Here is a 12,812-nt window from a genome sequence, read left to right on the forward strand (position 1 = left end):
GAGAAAACCATGAAGCTAGGCGAGAAATTCGGGGCTTTGTCTTTTCCTCGTTTCCATCTCATAAAGCAGACGCTTCTGCCCTGGTCTGATTTTGAGCAAAAGCAGGTCATCCTTTCTCCCCCATGCCAGTTCCCCTACCTCGCCTTCTTGCGCCCCAGGTGATCTCCAGCCCCCACCTCTGGCCTCTGCCACCCCCTTTCGCTCTGCCTCTCACTGAATGCCAGAGAGCCCCTGGCCCCTTGGAGGAAGCTGCCCGTGAGGAGCTGTCAGCAGGAGAGCCACACAGCAGTGCCATCCTGCTGGAGCCTGCGGTCCTCCCCCGGCTGCGTGGCAGTGCGCATCATCTGTCAGAGTGCCCCCTCCCCTCCCTCCTCTCCCCACCCCCTCCCCGCCGCTCGCTCGCTCTTCCCTTTTCATGAGATGCAAAGCCTGGCGAAAAGAAGCGCCCGCAGGAGCAGCATGTTGGAGCCGCTCTTCTAGGGACTGCGGGGAGGCGGGCCACCCTCTCCCATGTCCCAGGAGGTGGCCGACTCTGTCACTCAGGGGCTCTTCAAACCATGCCCAGCTGGGGCCCCCAGCAGCCACATCTTCCCAGTTGTGCTGCCCACCACCGAGCAGGTAAGAGAGCAGCTGCTCCCAGCTGGGCCTGGTGGGTCCCTGAGCAGCCGGGGAGCCAGGCGTCTCGCTGAGGGGTGTAGGATACCTGGGAGCAGCAGAGGCACTGTTCCCCTGACACAGTCCCAGTTTATCCCCTCATAGGGCTCTTCCAAGCTGGTAAGCCTGCCACTCTTGTCCAGAGCAAGGGTGCAGGAACGTGCTTTCTTCCATGTAGTTGATTCTAAGCTGTAAGCTCTTTCTTGAAAAAAAATTTTTTCTATCCTCCTCAACTCCAACTCCTTGGGTCCCCTGAAACCTGCTTTCGGGTTGAAAGGAATCCCCTTTCTACTCTTAGATTTCTTAGGGGGGCTCTAAAAAGTATTGGAGGCTGTTCTCTGGACTGTGACAGAGTCTCCTTATTTTCAGTTTCATTCATGTCTTTTTCTGTTGTTTTGAACGGGTCCTCTGCACAGCAGTCTGCTGCACACAGCATCTGTCTCCAGTCAGTGTGCCAGTCTCCAGTGCTCCTGGTGACTAACACTAGTGACACATTCCAATGCAGAAGGACTCACAATCACAATGAGTTGGAGGGAGATTAAAATGTCTCAGAGGTCACCAATTTCTAAGCAGCAGGTTGGGGGCACAGTTACCACCTACGGGAGGTGATGAGTCCTTGATATGTCTAGATAGTGACTTCTTTTGGAGTGTGGAGGACAAAGGTGCCTCTTGGTTTTGTTGGTGTGACTCCACAGAAAACTGTTATTTGACCACATACTGAAAACCTGGCTTTAAGGTGCTTGTAGGTCCTGACCTTGGGGTGCTTCCCTTCTGCTCAAATAATGAAGAAAAGCTTAACCCATTCTTCAGTTGGGGTTAATTTTGGGTCACTTGTTCCTACGGATTTAGAGAACTTCAGGGTTTTCCTGGAGGATGCAGGAGGGACGGGGGAGTGAGAGTGAGCTAGACATCTTTGTGAGGCCGGGTCAGTGCTGGGGAAAAGTAACACTCTGAACATCCATCCACAGTGGTGTTATGCTGGGAATGATAACGATCTTCCAGTAATGCGGCTGTTATTAATTGTTTGCTCTCTGCTCATCCTTACCGTAGGTTTCCTGGAAGAAGCATGTGTTAGGGCTGGAAGGCTGGTGGGAGTAGAGTGGAACCTGGTCCACATCTCAACATGGTCAGGCTGGCCAAGATGAGCTGCCCCCGGCTATCAGATTCTTTTAGTTTTTTTTTTTTTTTTTTTTTTTGTCTTAGTATTTAAATTTTTTTTTTTTTTTTTTTCAGTGCTGAGGATTGAACCCAGGGCCTTGTGCTTGAAAGGCAAGCACTCTGCCAACTGAGCTGTATCCCCAGTCCCTAAATTTTTTTTCTCTTAATACCTAACGTACAAAGGGGCCTAGAAACCTGCTCATATTCTCTGTCTGGTTGAATTAAACCTGCTAATGAGGCTGTGGTCTTTCTCCCATGGGTCAGTGAACTCTGACCCGGAGAACGTAATTCCTTAGGCACAATAGCCATGTCACAAATGCCAGGTACTCCCAGGGGACACAGTGAGAGTCTGGATGGATGGCTGAGCAAAATCCATTATCTTGGCATTAAGAAAAGCTCTCCAAATGTGGATCTTGGTGATGGTCAGCATCAGCATCAGCATCGTCAGCATCGGCAGCAGCAATAAACATGCAGAGATGCTGACAGGGTGGAAAAAGTACTGGAGGTCCTGGGTTCAAGACTTCCCAGGACCATTAGCTGAATTACCTGGGGCCCTGCATTCAGGGTCACTGAGCAGATTCACTTTGGTCATCTGGAAAATGGGAGCAATAACAACGCTCCATCTCCTAGCAAAGTTGTTTGTGAGATTCAGTGAAAAGGAGTAATAACAACCTCCCATGGTCAGGATGTGCTTTCTGGGTACTTTCCCTACATTATGTTGTTGAATCCTCCCAAACTCATGGGATAAACTGAGGCTCGGGAAGGTTTAAAACCTTGATCAAGTTCAGATAGAGACGAGAAAGCACTTCTTAAATTGCGACTGGGTCATGCAAATGTAACTTGTTTTTTGCATGATGACTTTTTGGCGTGGAACATTTTTCCTGTCAATTTCGTCCCAGGTTCTGTTTTGTGCTCTCTCATTTCCTCTTTGTCTAAACACCTACATCTATAGAGATGCTGAAGATGCTCCTTTGCTTCCCCTCTGTGGCTTGTAGGTCAGGACATTCTCCACACCAGGAATACCAGCAATCTCACCAAGACCTTTGTCATGTTCTGTGCATGCAGTTTCCAAAAGGCTTTTGAATTCTTCAATTAAAGATCCTAGGTGGAAGAGGGTCTCTGAAAAGCTGAATGGCTTAAGTTAGATTCCTTCCAGGGCCTTGTCTGTCAAGGAAAAGTGTCAGGGAGAAGTTGCTCAGCATCTCTGTGCATCAGAGTGCACCCACACAGCCCTTGTCCCTCCTCCCGCCCCCAGTGCAGACGTTCAAGTGCAACCAGCACATGCCCGAAAGCAAGGCGTCTCCCTGAGAGCTCTCATTTCCCAGAGGGCTCTGTGAATTTAGGAGCAGATTCCAGCGGGAGATTGTCCCCAGGGTCCCAGTCTGCACAGCACTATTTCCTGTTGCCTTTGCTGAGGTTAAACCCCATTCTTGGGTCCGATGGCTGTGGATTTTCCATTCTGCCTGATTTAGGAGGCTGGCGAAAATGGAGCTGGAAGGAAGGACATGAAAGCCATCGCCTGAAGTCATTAAAAATGGAGGATTAGAAAGGGCTTATTTTATATTCAGAGGAGGGGGAGAGTGCTGAAGCTGCTTTCTGCCCACAGCTGTGGACCCTGATGGCTAGTGGTAAAGCTTTAGTTACTGTCTAAGACGGGAAGAGATTGATAACCAGCACCCTGGCACTGAGAGATAGGAAGAGGGAGCCACATTTCAGTTGTGGTAGTGCCTCCTGCTTACATCTCTGCCTGAAGACTTTGAAGCCAGTTCTCCTGCTTCCCCATGTCCGGCCTCACTGCCCTCCCCCACTGCAGCCTCTACCTCCACTCCTCTTCGGGGTTGGGCCTCTGCCTCTCTGACTCTGAGGTGCTCCATACGACTTCATGTTTTCATAAGGCTGAATGATTTGCAACCCATATTTGCTTCTCTATCTCAGTGAATTTTAACACAGTAGCACAGGAAGTTGGTATGACCTTAGTAATTCTGATTTCAGAGATGAGAACACCAGGTTCTAAGTTAAGGTGAGCCTACCAGGAAGGGGCAGGGTTGGAGCCTGTGCCATTTCTATGACACTGAGCTGTCCTGTTGGCCAGGCTTCTGCTTCAAACCCAAACCCAGTCTCACCTTACAATGGCTGATTCTGGTCAGTTCAGCAAGCACTTACTTATCTACTAGTGTCTGACACTGTGCAAAGGTTTGGCGATGCAGAGATGAAAAATACAGACTTTACCCCCTGTAATGTACATAGGCGACGGCAGGTACCCCTGCCTGGAATAGCACTTGGCACATAGGGATGCTTAAGTGTTGGTTGAATGAATGAGTTGGCTTCCTGAGCCCTTGAGGAACTCATGGTTGGGTTAGGAAAAGACAGGTGGGGGCATCTACCTGTGCCAGGTGCTGAGGTAGAGTGGTTTTCCAGGAGCCACAGGAACGCAGAGGGCCCATACATACTGGGGTGTTCTGGAAGGCTTCTTGGAGGAAGAGGTCTTCAAGTGCAGCTTGAGGGGCCTGGAGGCTCTAGTCAGGTCAAGGGCCCTCTAGGCAGGGGGAACGGAGTAAAGGAGCCCTGCGAGATGTGCCCAAGTCTCTACACCATGTGGAGTTGGAATCTGAAGCCCAAGCCAGTGGAGAGGTGGGTGATTCTCAAGGGAGGCAGGACCTAGATCTGAGGCAGTTTATGTAGCAGGATCTTTATTAAGCTTTGAACTTCATGCTTAGGCTCAGGGGCCTTACAGGATGTCAGAGAAGGGAGTAGTGTTGATATTCACGCTGGTGATATGGCTGCAGAATGGAACTGAATTTAAGGACATAGGCTGGATCCCAGAGACCAGATACTGTGAGGACATGAGCCAGAGACCCTGAACTGGCACCATAAGGACATGAACCAAGACAGTGGTAGTAAGGATGCAGGGGAGAGGACAGATTTGAACATTCTGAAAGAGATTTAATCAGCATGGTTTGGTAGCTGGTGGAGGATAGGAGATAAGAGAAAAGGAGTCACCTCTAATTACTTCTCTATTTCTGGTTTGAGTTACTCAGTGGATGGCGGTATCAAAAACTGATGGCAGCAATTTCAGTGGAAGCCACCGTCTGCGTGTTTGTGTGTGGGTGGGGGAGGGCATGGCAGATAAAATAGGTAAGGGAAAGAAGGGATATGATATGCTTACTTTTTAGATACACATTTGCATCTGTGGTGCCTGTGTGATACCCGAGGAGTGTGTTCAGTCACCCAGTCTGGAGGATTCTGTCTGAGGGAGAGGGGCCAGAGTTGGAGATATGGTCAGTAAACTCAACCTGGATGGTCTATGGGCAAGGGTGAGCTCCCCTAGGCAGCTTGCCAGGGGCGAAGAGCAGGAAGCCAAGGTTAGAGACAGGGGAAATGCCAGTGTTTATGGGGTGGAAGAGCCAGCAAAAGAGCCACAGGGAAGGGCAGTCATCAAATCAGAAAGTATCCAATTAGTGTTGGAATTTTCCTGATTGTTTCATCAAATTTTTAGTCTTCGATTTGAGTCAGACTCCAACATGAAGTTCATGCATTTGGTTGATTTCTTTTTTTAAACTCTGATGGCCATTGAGAGACAGCATGGTGTAACCTGTGTCTCTCAATTCTGTGTCATTTTCTTCAACTTGCCTATATCATTTATTTTTAGGAGCCCTAAGGAACAATTGTAGGTTTAGGTATCAAAGTCCCCAAAGCTTAACTTTAAAATTCCTTTCCAGACATACTTAGAAGGGAAAGTACAAAGAGAGCGAATAAAGAAAAGAGGGTAGATAGAAGAAGAACCTGCAGTGAGTGGTAAAGAGACAAAGGAAGGCCCAAGAGGGACAAGAGGAAATGAGAAAGGTAACAAAAACTTGCGCGAACCCATCCTCAGGAATGCTAGGAAATTCTCACAAACGCGTTACTCATTTTTGTATCAGCCCAGTGAGCAAGTGGGAGAAAAATGAATCTTTAAACAATAATATTCTATTTCTATAGTACTTTTTCCCAAACAGCTTATAAAATAGCTGAACAGGCATCAAATAAGAAATTGCTGTATGTAAAGTAGGGAAGTAGTAGGAATTCTAATGCCTTTTTGCAGATAGTAAAACAGAATTGATAAGGCTAATAACAATAATGGTGAAGATGATTTACATTTAAGAGTCAATTGCCGCCGACCAAGCATGGTGGTAAACACCCTATTATATCATCTAATACAATCCTGATACCTACGACATTACCTACGACATTAGTGTAGTTATCTTCATTTTACTTATGTTGAAATTATATAGAAAACAAGTGACCTGTCTGCAGTTATGGATCTGGAAAATCATGAATCTGAGAATGAGACTTGGGGCTATCAAATCCATGGGACTTTTTCCTTAGATCTGTCTCCTCTCTCCTAAATCAGCAATCTTTCTCTTGCATATATTTGCACACTGGCAAAATTCCATTTAAAAGACCATCTCCAAATATAATAATAGGGGACAGTGTGCTGGAATTTAAAAAGCATTTTCCATATAGTTTCCCATTTCTTTCTTATATTTGCCCTGGAGAATAGACAGGGCAGGTATATTAATTTGTATTTTGCAGATAAGAAAACTGAAGTTCAAAGCTTTTGTCTTGTTAGTTGGTGATCACAAAGTTAATAAGAATAGCTAGTGTCACAGAGCTAGTTAATGACAGAACCAAAGACATCTTCTTGTGATTCAAAATCCTGTGCTTCTCTGGTTTTCTTTGCAAACCTCCTGGGCTCCCAGCTTTAGTTGTTGACCTCTCTCTCTGTCCCTTCTGATGTTCCTTATGAGGAGTTGAGGAGGGTTATTACAAATTAAATATCTGGATGCTTGAACTGATGAACAGGAAATGAGGCTGCAAATGCTCAGAGGAATGAAATTGAGATGCATTTTTTTAAAAGTAGAATTTTGGGCCAAGTGGCCTCTTTCTGTCCTGCCCTTCCCTGTGTCCTTCCAGTCTCCATGGAAACCCCAAATCAATGCAGCATATGTTGATCCATGTTTCTACTGTTACCAGGAAGCTACGAAGTGGAAATTGCTTTTAAAAGATTTGCGGAAGAGCTTGAGCATGCTGACCAGAATTCAAATCTAATATCCAAATGACTGTTTTATTAAAAGCTTTTAATGTGGTCCTATCCTAGGTGGTATGTTGATTAAATAAACACACAGGAGGCATTTGGCAATAAACCTCCTCTTCTACGAGCCTGGCTTTTTAAAATATTATATTGCAGGCTTTAATTCTCTTTATCTTCAATTTAATTACATTTTCATGGCCTGTGTGGCAATGCCAGGTGCTCCTTTTGCTCTTGAGTAATTCCACTCTGCCCTCACTAGGCTGTTGGGATAGTTTACAAAAACCTTCTGTACCTGTGCTGCTGCCCCTGAATGCCATTAGCATTCTATTGACTTCGGTACTGACCAGGATATGCAGAAGTCTAACTCGGGTTCTGCCATAAGGAATGCCTGGTGATTTTTTGGATTTTTTTCATGGACACAAAATCAAATTCAGCTGACGTATTAAACACCTGCTCCATCTGAGGCAATGAGGATTGATAGCGTGGAGTCTGTCTTTTTGGAGTGAATAGTCAGTTGGGAGGATTAGAAGCCATCCATCAAAAGGGTCAATGAAGACTGATGGAGGCTGTTGGAATCATCTAGAAAGGTGGTGGGACTGGGATGAAGGGGCTCCTCCTGACTGAAGGAGTCTGAAAGAGCCCGGGAAGGGGAAGTTTTAGCTTGTAGACAATGAGTTTAGAAAAGGAGCTGGGAGTTACCTGGCAGAGCTAGGGTGGGGACATTCCGAGCAGAGGGAGCTGCAGAGGAATCGGGTGCATGGGTGCATTTGCGTGAGTGACAGCAATGAGGTATAAAACTGAATGGGTAGATGGGACCAGCTATTGTCAGGCACAGTGTGGAAGCACCATGGAACCTACACAGATTCTCATACAGATGAGCCGCTTTATGGAACCTGTTCAGTGGGTAACAGACGGTCATATGGTGTGTGAGGTTTGCCGCTGGGAGAGGAAGGAACGGGCAGGGAGATCCGATTGTAAGGGGAGGACACACACTGCATTGTGAGCTGAATAACCTCTCACTGCAGTGCCCATGGATGGGAGGGATTGAAGTTAAGGAGTATTTCAGAAATAGAGCCGTGAGATTTATAAACCAATTCAGCAAGAGGAATAGACAAAAATAAGTCAGAAATATTTGTACGTCTTACCCCAAGGGACTAGGATAAAGTGATGCCAGGAACAAGCAGAGTCCTGCTGGAATCAGGGATTGGGAGAAGACGTGGTTTTTCCCAGTACAGGGGTGTCTGTGGGTCTGAGGCATGTGGAGCTGTCCAGCACATCTCTGGACGAACAGCCTGGAGCTCCCTCAAAGCAGGACTGAAGACCAGATTCTGAAGAGGAGCAGAGGTGTGCAGCTGGAGCAGGCAGGTTTCTCAAGAGGAGTGCTTTAGATTGGCAAGAGCGGAGGGGTGCAGGCAGCTGAAGAAACAGAGCGGGCTTGTCATCAGGTTTTTGGAAAAATCAAGTATCTTGGCCAATTGGGATGCCCTGTGCCCAGTCTTCAGTCAGTAAGCCAGGAGCAGTATCCAGAAAAGAATCGAGAACTTCACCTTTCTGACCAGGACCATAAGCCTGGGGATAGCAGAGGACAAATGGGTGTGCTCCAACCTCCACACACTGAAGCCCACCAATCTTTTCCTGTCTCCTTCCTTCAGGGAAGAAGACCATGCTAGAGTACTTTACCTTAGGTTCAGCTTGATAGCCCCCTGGGATTCCTTACGCACCCATCTCTTTGGAAGATTATGTTAGAGTTCTCCTGAAGGAAAGCACCTGGATCAGGTCTGTATTTCTCAAACTGGGTGCTTTGGAGTTACTCCCTAATGCTTAGGAGTGTTACGGTAAAAACGTTTGAACAGGTTTTAATCGCCTCTCTTTCCTCGTGTTATATATGTCCACACATTCTTGCCCCTCTGCTCTTTCCAATCCCATTCTTTTCTTCAATTTGACTTATTGACATCCTGTGACTATATTATCTCTCTAAAGCTAATTGAGGATTCTGATGGCTGGTTAATATTGATCAGCTTCCACTTGAGACTTGGGCCTTCTGCAACCCTGCCCTCTCTCCCTGGTCCCTTTCCATCCTGGGAATCAGACTTGGCAGCGGGAGACTTGGAGGGTGTCTTCATCCCACCAAGTTAGCCCTGGTGGAGGAGTCACAGGGTGATGTCCCCTTTGTGGTAAAGTGACGGGCACAGCAGCACTGAGTTTGATATCAGACCCCAGCTCTGCTGCTTAAAAATGCCTTGTCTGTTTTCCCACCTAAAAAAAGGGCTGATAAAGATGTTAATCCTGAAAATTGCTGTGAGAATTAAGTAACTCAAATGTAAAGCACATTGGCACATACTCAATGCTTATTAAACTTTAACTATGTGCATTAAATATTGCTCGGTGGACTCACCTTATGTTTTAAACATACCTTGAACTAGGAATGTGCCTATCAATAGGCCTTTATTTACTGGTGCTTCTATATGTATCTGTTTCCTTATATACAGTGTACCAGGAAAATGTCCAGAAGTGAAGGATTTTCTTTCTGCTTGAGTTCTAAATTCCAGCTAGCATCAGGGTTCAAGACAGGAGTTATAAAGAATGGAAAACTTTTGCAGTTTGTTTTGTAGTATGAAGTTTCCTTTGCCTTATAGTGTGGACATTTTCAGAGAGAGACAATGAGTCACTATGGAGGTAGCATCAGAATTTTTATTTCATCCTATCATTAGGCAATGAATAGTCGCAGCAGAATCACTTCACTGTCAGAATATAAGTTTAGCACCAATAAATCTGCTCAGAAAGACTGGGTCATATGACGTAGTAGAAAAAGCTCTGCTGTTAGAGTCATAAGACACAAATTCCTTGTCTGCCTCTTGTGCATTGCATCACTTTGAAAGAGGCACTTCATAATATTTACCCTCAGTTTTCTCATCTGTAACATGGGAATAATAATACTCTTTCTGGTCATGGCATGTGATTGGTGAGTGACAATACATGTCCTTTATGCATTATAAGAGGTTAAACAAATGGAATCCATTTATTATAAAACCATTACTTTCTGTCTGCTACCTGCTGGGTTTCAGAATTGACTTGTAGCTAGTCTAGGTGTATTGGAACTGGTTAGTTCCTGAGGGAATATGAAGACAGTCTTAGAGATCCAGAGTGTAAGACAAACTTTATCCCAGAATGGTGGTTTGCAAATTTCAGCATGTATCAGAATCACCTGGAAGTCTGAGCACAGTCCCCAGAGTTTCTGATGCTGCGAGTCTGGGTGGGGCCTAAGAATTGGCATGTCCCACACATTCCCAGATGCTGCTGAGACTCTGGTCTGGGCATCAGTCTTGGAGAACCACTGTACAAGGGCGAGCAGGAAGTCTTCCTTGTGAAACAGAAACAGGCAGTGTGAAAATCAAGGTGGGTAAGGAGGCTCGAGAGAAAAACTGGAAAAGAGACAGAAAAATAGGGATGATGTGCAGATTGGGCAGAACAAAGAGAAAAGTCTCACTCCATCACAGATGCAAGTAGGGGGAAGTTGCTAGGTGATGGATGAGGGAGAGAGGTGAGTTTCTACTGTAGGAAAACCCAGGTGAGAGGCAGAAGCACAGGGTTGGAAATATGCACGTTTGGGGAGGTGGAGGAGGTGGAAATTTCTCATTAAGAAGTGGGGAGCGGTGTGGTTGGCACCGGTGGGGGGTGGGAGTGGAAATGGGCTGGGGGAGAGGAGCCTCTGTAGAGTAAGGGGACAGATGAGATGTGGCAGAGAGGGGTAATTTCAGGGCTGTGTGGTTTGGCTTGGTAGTGCAGCACAATAGAAATTGGGAGAAAGGGGGTGGAATTTAGATGTGTGACCTGCCCCGTAGCTTTCTTGCTCTCTGCATTTATCACATCACATCACACCCAGCAAGACAGCCCCCTCCTCCTGGCTCATTAGGAGATTTGATTCGGCTTGGCTCCTGCTGTCAGCAGCTGTCTGGGGCAAGATCTTTATGCTCCCTGCTCCCTGTGCAGCTACGAGCTTCAACCAGTCGCAGAGCTCATTAGAAGAGGGTCCTCTGGACTCTTGATTTTCGGCTTATTGGTGACCCGAAAGAGTTAATACCTACTCTTCACTGGGTGCAGAGAGGCGGCTGTGGGCTATGGGGACTTCTCCCTGAGCTGTAGCCAGAGGAGCTGCAGGTTAGTGAGGCTGAGGAGGAAGGTGCGGGCAGCGTGCCAGGTCAGCTCTGCTCAGGGGCACCTCCTGCATCCTGCCAATGAGGATGGGCGTGCAGACCGTGCCCGGGAGCCAAGCCGCCGCCTGCTGGGTGTAGGCTGCTTCAGTATTTACTGGATGTGACAAGCAGAGAGAAGAGCTTTCAGCGGGGCTGCTTGCTGCCTGGCTCAAGTGGTGGGAGGTGTGTTGTGCACGCATGCCTGTGTATGTATGTGTGAGCGAGACTGTGTCCATGCAAACATGCCCTTCACCTGCCAAGGACTTCACTGCTAAAAGCAAGCTCTACTCTTTCCTCAGAGCTTCTTAACCCGCAGCCTCTCTGACCATCCAGTTGGTAAAGACCTGCAGGCCATGAGGACTGGTCAACGACAGTGAGTATTGCTTTTGCTTTTCTCTTCTCTCCCCCGGGGGTCTGTGTGCACCGATTGCATTATCCATATTTAATTAACCTGCCTCTTCATGCATATTGATTGCTTTCTCCCAGTTGAGGCTCTTAGTTTCTCTCCCCCTCTTTGTAAATGTTTGCTTTTAACCTGTTTTTTCCTTGAGTATCTTCCCTTTCTACTACGTCCCATCCTGTTTGCCCCAGCGTCACCCATGACATGGTGCCCACTTACCAGGGTGTACTTAGTATGGGTGCAATCATACCTCTGAACTTCCTGGGCTCTGGGCAACCCCTTGATTCCACCCCCCAAAAAAAGTCTAGGGCCAATTGGGACAAGAGGCCCAAGGTGTTGGAATGGTCAAGGCAGCTGGGTCGGAGTATATTCCTAGTTCTTATTTAATGGAATCCAAGGTTGAGCTCATCAAAGGATCAGTGGGGGTGGGGGGCGGGGCTGAGGGGCAATTTGGGCAGAGCTGGATTTGGAAGACAGAGAGGCAGGTGTTTGAACGGCATGGGCAAGCCAGTGTGGGCTGGCAGTGAGAAAGAAGGATGACAAGGCAGGGACAGAGGTTGAGTGGTCTCCTGCCCTAAGTGACCTTGCCTGGTGCTTGCGGGTAGTAGTCTCTGGTTGTGCCCAGCTCCTGGGTAATGGAGGCTGCTGGCAGGGGCTTCCCCCACTCCTGGGAGCAAATCCCATAAGAAGGTGCCCCAAGAATGATCTCTAGGGGCCCTTGCCACTGTAAAGGGCTTTGATTTCCTGACTTCTGGGCAAGCAGGTGTAAGCCCAGTTTGGACAATGATTGGGGAAAACTGTTTTTATTGTCGGGAACACAATCCATGGGGATGCGTCTTTGCATAAAACCTAAGTTTTTCCTCTTTCTTTTAGTTGTAACAAAGCGATCTTTTAAATTTATTAATTGTAGTAATATGAGGGAAGCAATTTAAAAAAGTATTTGTGAAATGTTCAGGGTAATACCAAAATAATTTAAATGGCGTAGCTCACATAGGAATCTTATCTATCTAAATTAGGTTTCTTTGAAAATGGATTCTGTGTTTGGTGTCAGAGTTCCCCAGGGGAACCCTTTATGGATAGGCTGCTCTCTTCACGTGTTCCTTCCTCTCAGTTCTCTTCTGTGGGAACAAAGGGTCTGAAGCATTGAGAATGGGACCCTCAGGAGAGAGACTATAAGTCAATCAGCCTTCAACCTCAGTATCCCCTTTTCCCCACCCCCACGTCCTCCCTGCCTCGGGTCAAGAACAGGCCAGTCTTCAAGCTGAGGAAGGTCACACAACCTCCATATGGGCCTGAAAGAGTGACTTGCATATTCATTTCTTCAGTCTGTGCCTGT

The 12,812-nt window shown here is 47.0% G+C and overlaps 1 protein-coding gene across 8 annotated transcripts in view; it reads left to right on the forward strand.

Annotated features, from left to right (window-relative positions):
• The first annotated feature begins 428 nt into the window (after positions 1 to 428).
• Positions 429 to 12,812, forward strand: part of Rgs8 (regulator of G protein signaling 8) — a 39,582-nt gene continuing 27,198 nt past the window's right edge. Inside the window, exons 1-2 of one of the 8 annotated variants that reach the window (XM_047519736.1) lie at positions 429 to 618; positions 11,376 to 11,449. In XM_047519736.1, coding sequence (XP_047375692.1) covers positions 511 to 618; positions 11,376 to 11,449 — 182 coding nt within the window. In that variant the 5' untranslated portion in view covers positions 429 to 510. Of the gene's footprint in view, positions 619 to 10,167; positions 10,280 to 10,948; positions 11,042 to 11,069; positions 11,450 to 12,812 lie in introns of those variants that run through there. The other 7 variants (XM_047519739.1, XM_047519737.1, XM_047519740.1 and 4 more) reach the window with 7 other exon arrangements.

This window comes from Sciurus carolinensis, chromosome 12 (genome assembly GCF_902686445.1).
Source record: "Sciurus carolinensis chromosome 12, mSciCar1.2, whole genome shotgun sequence".
Lineage (NCBI taxonomy): Eukaryota > Metazoa > Chordata > Mammalia > Rodentia > Sciuridae > Sciurus > Sciurus carolinensis.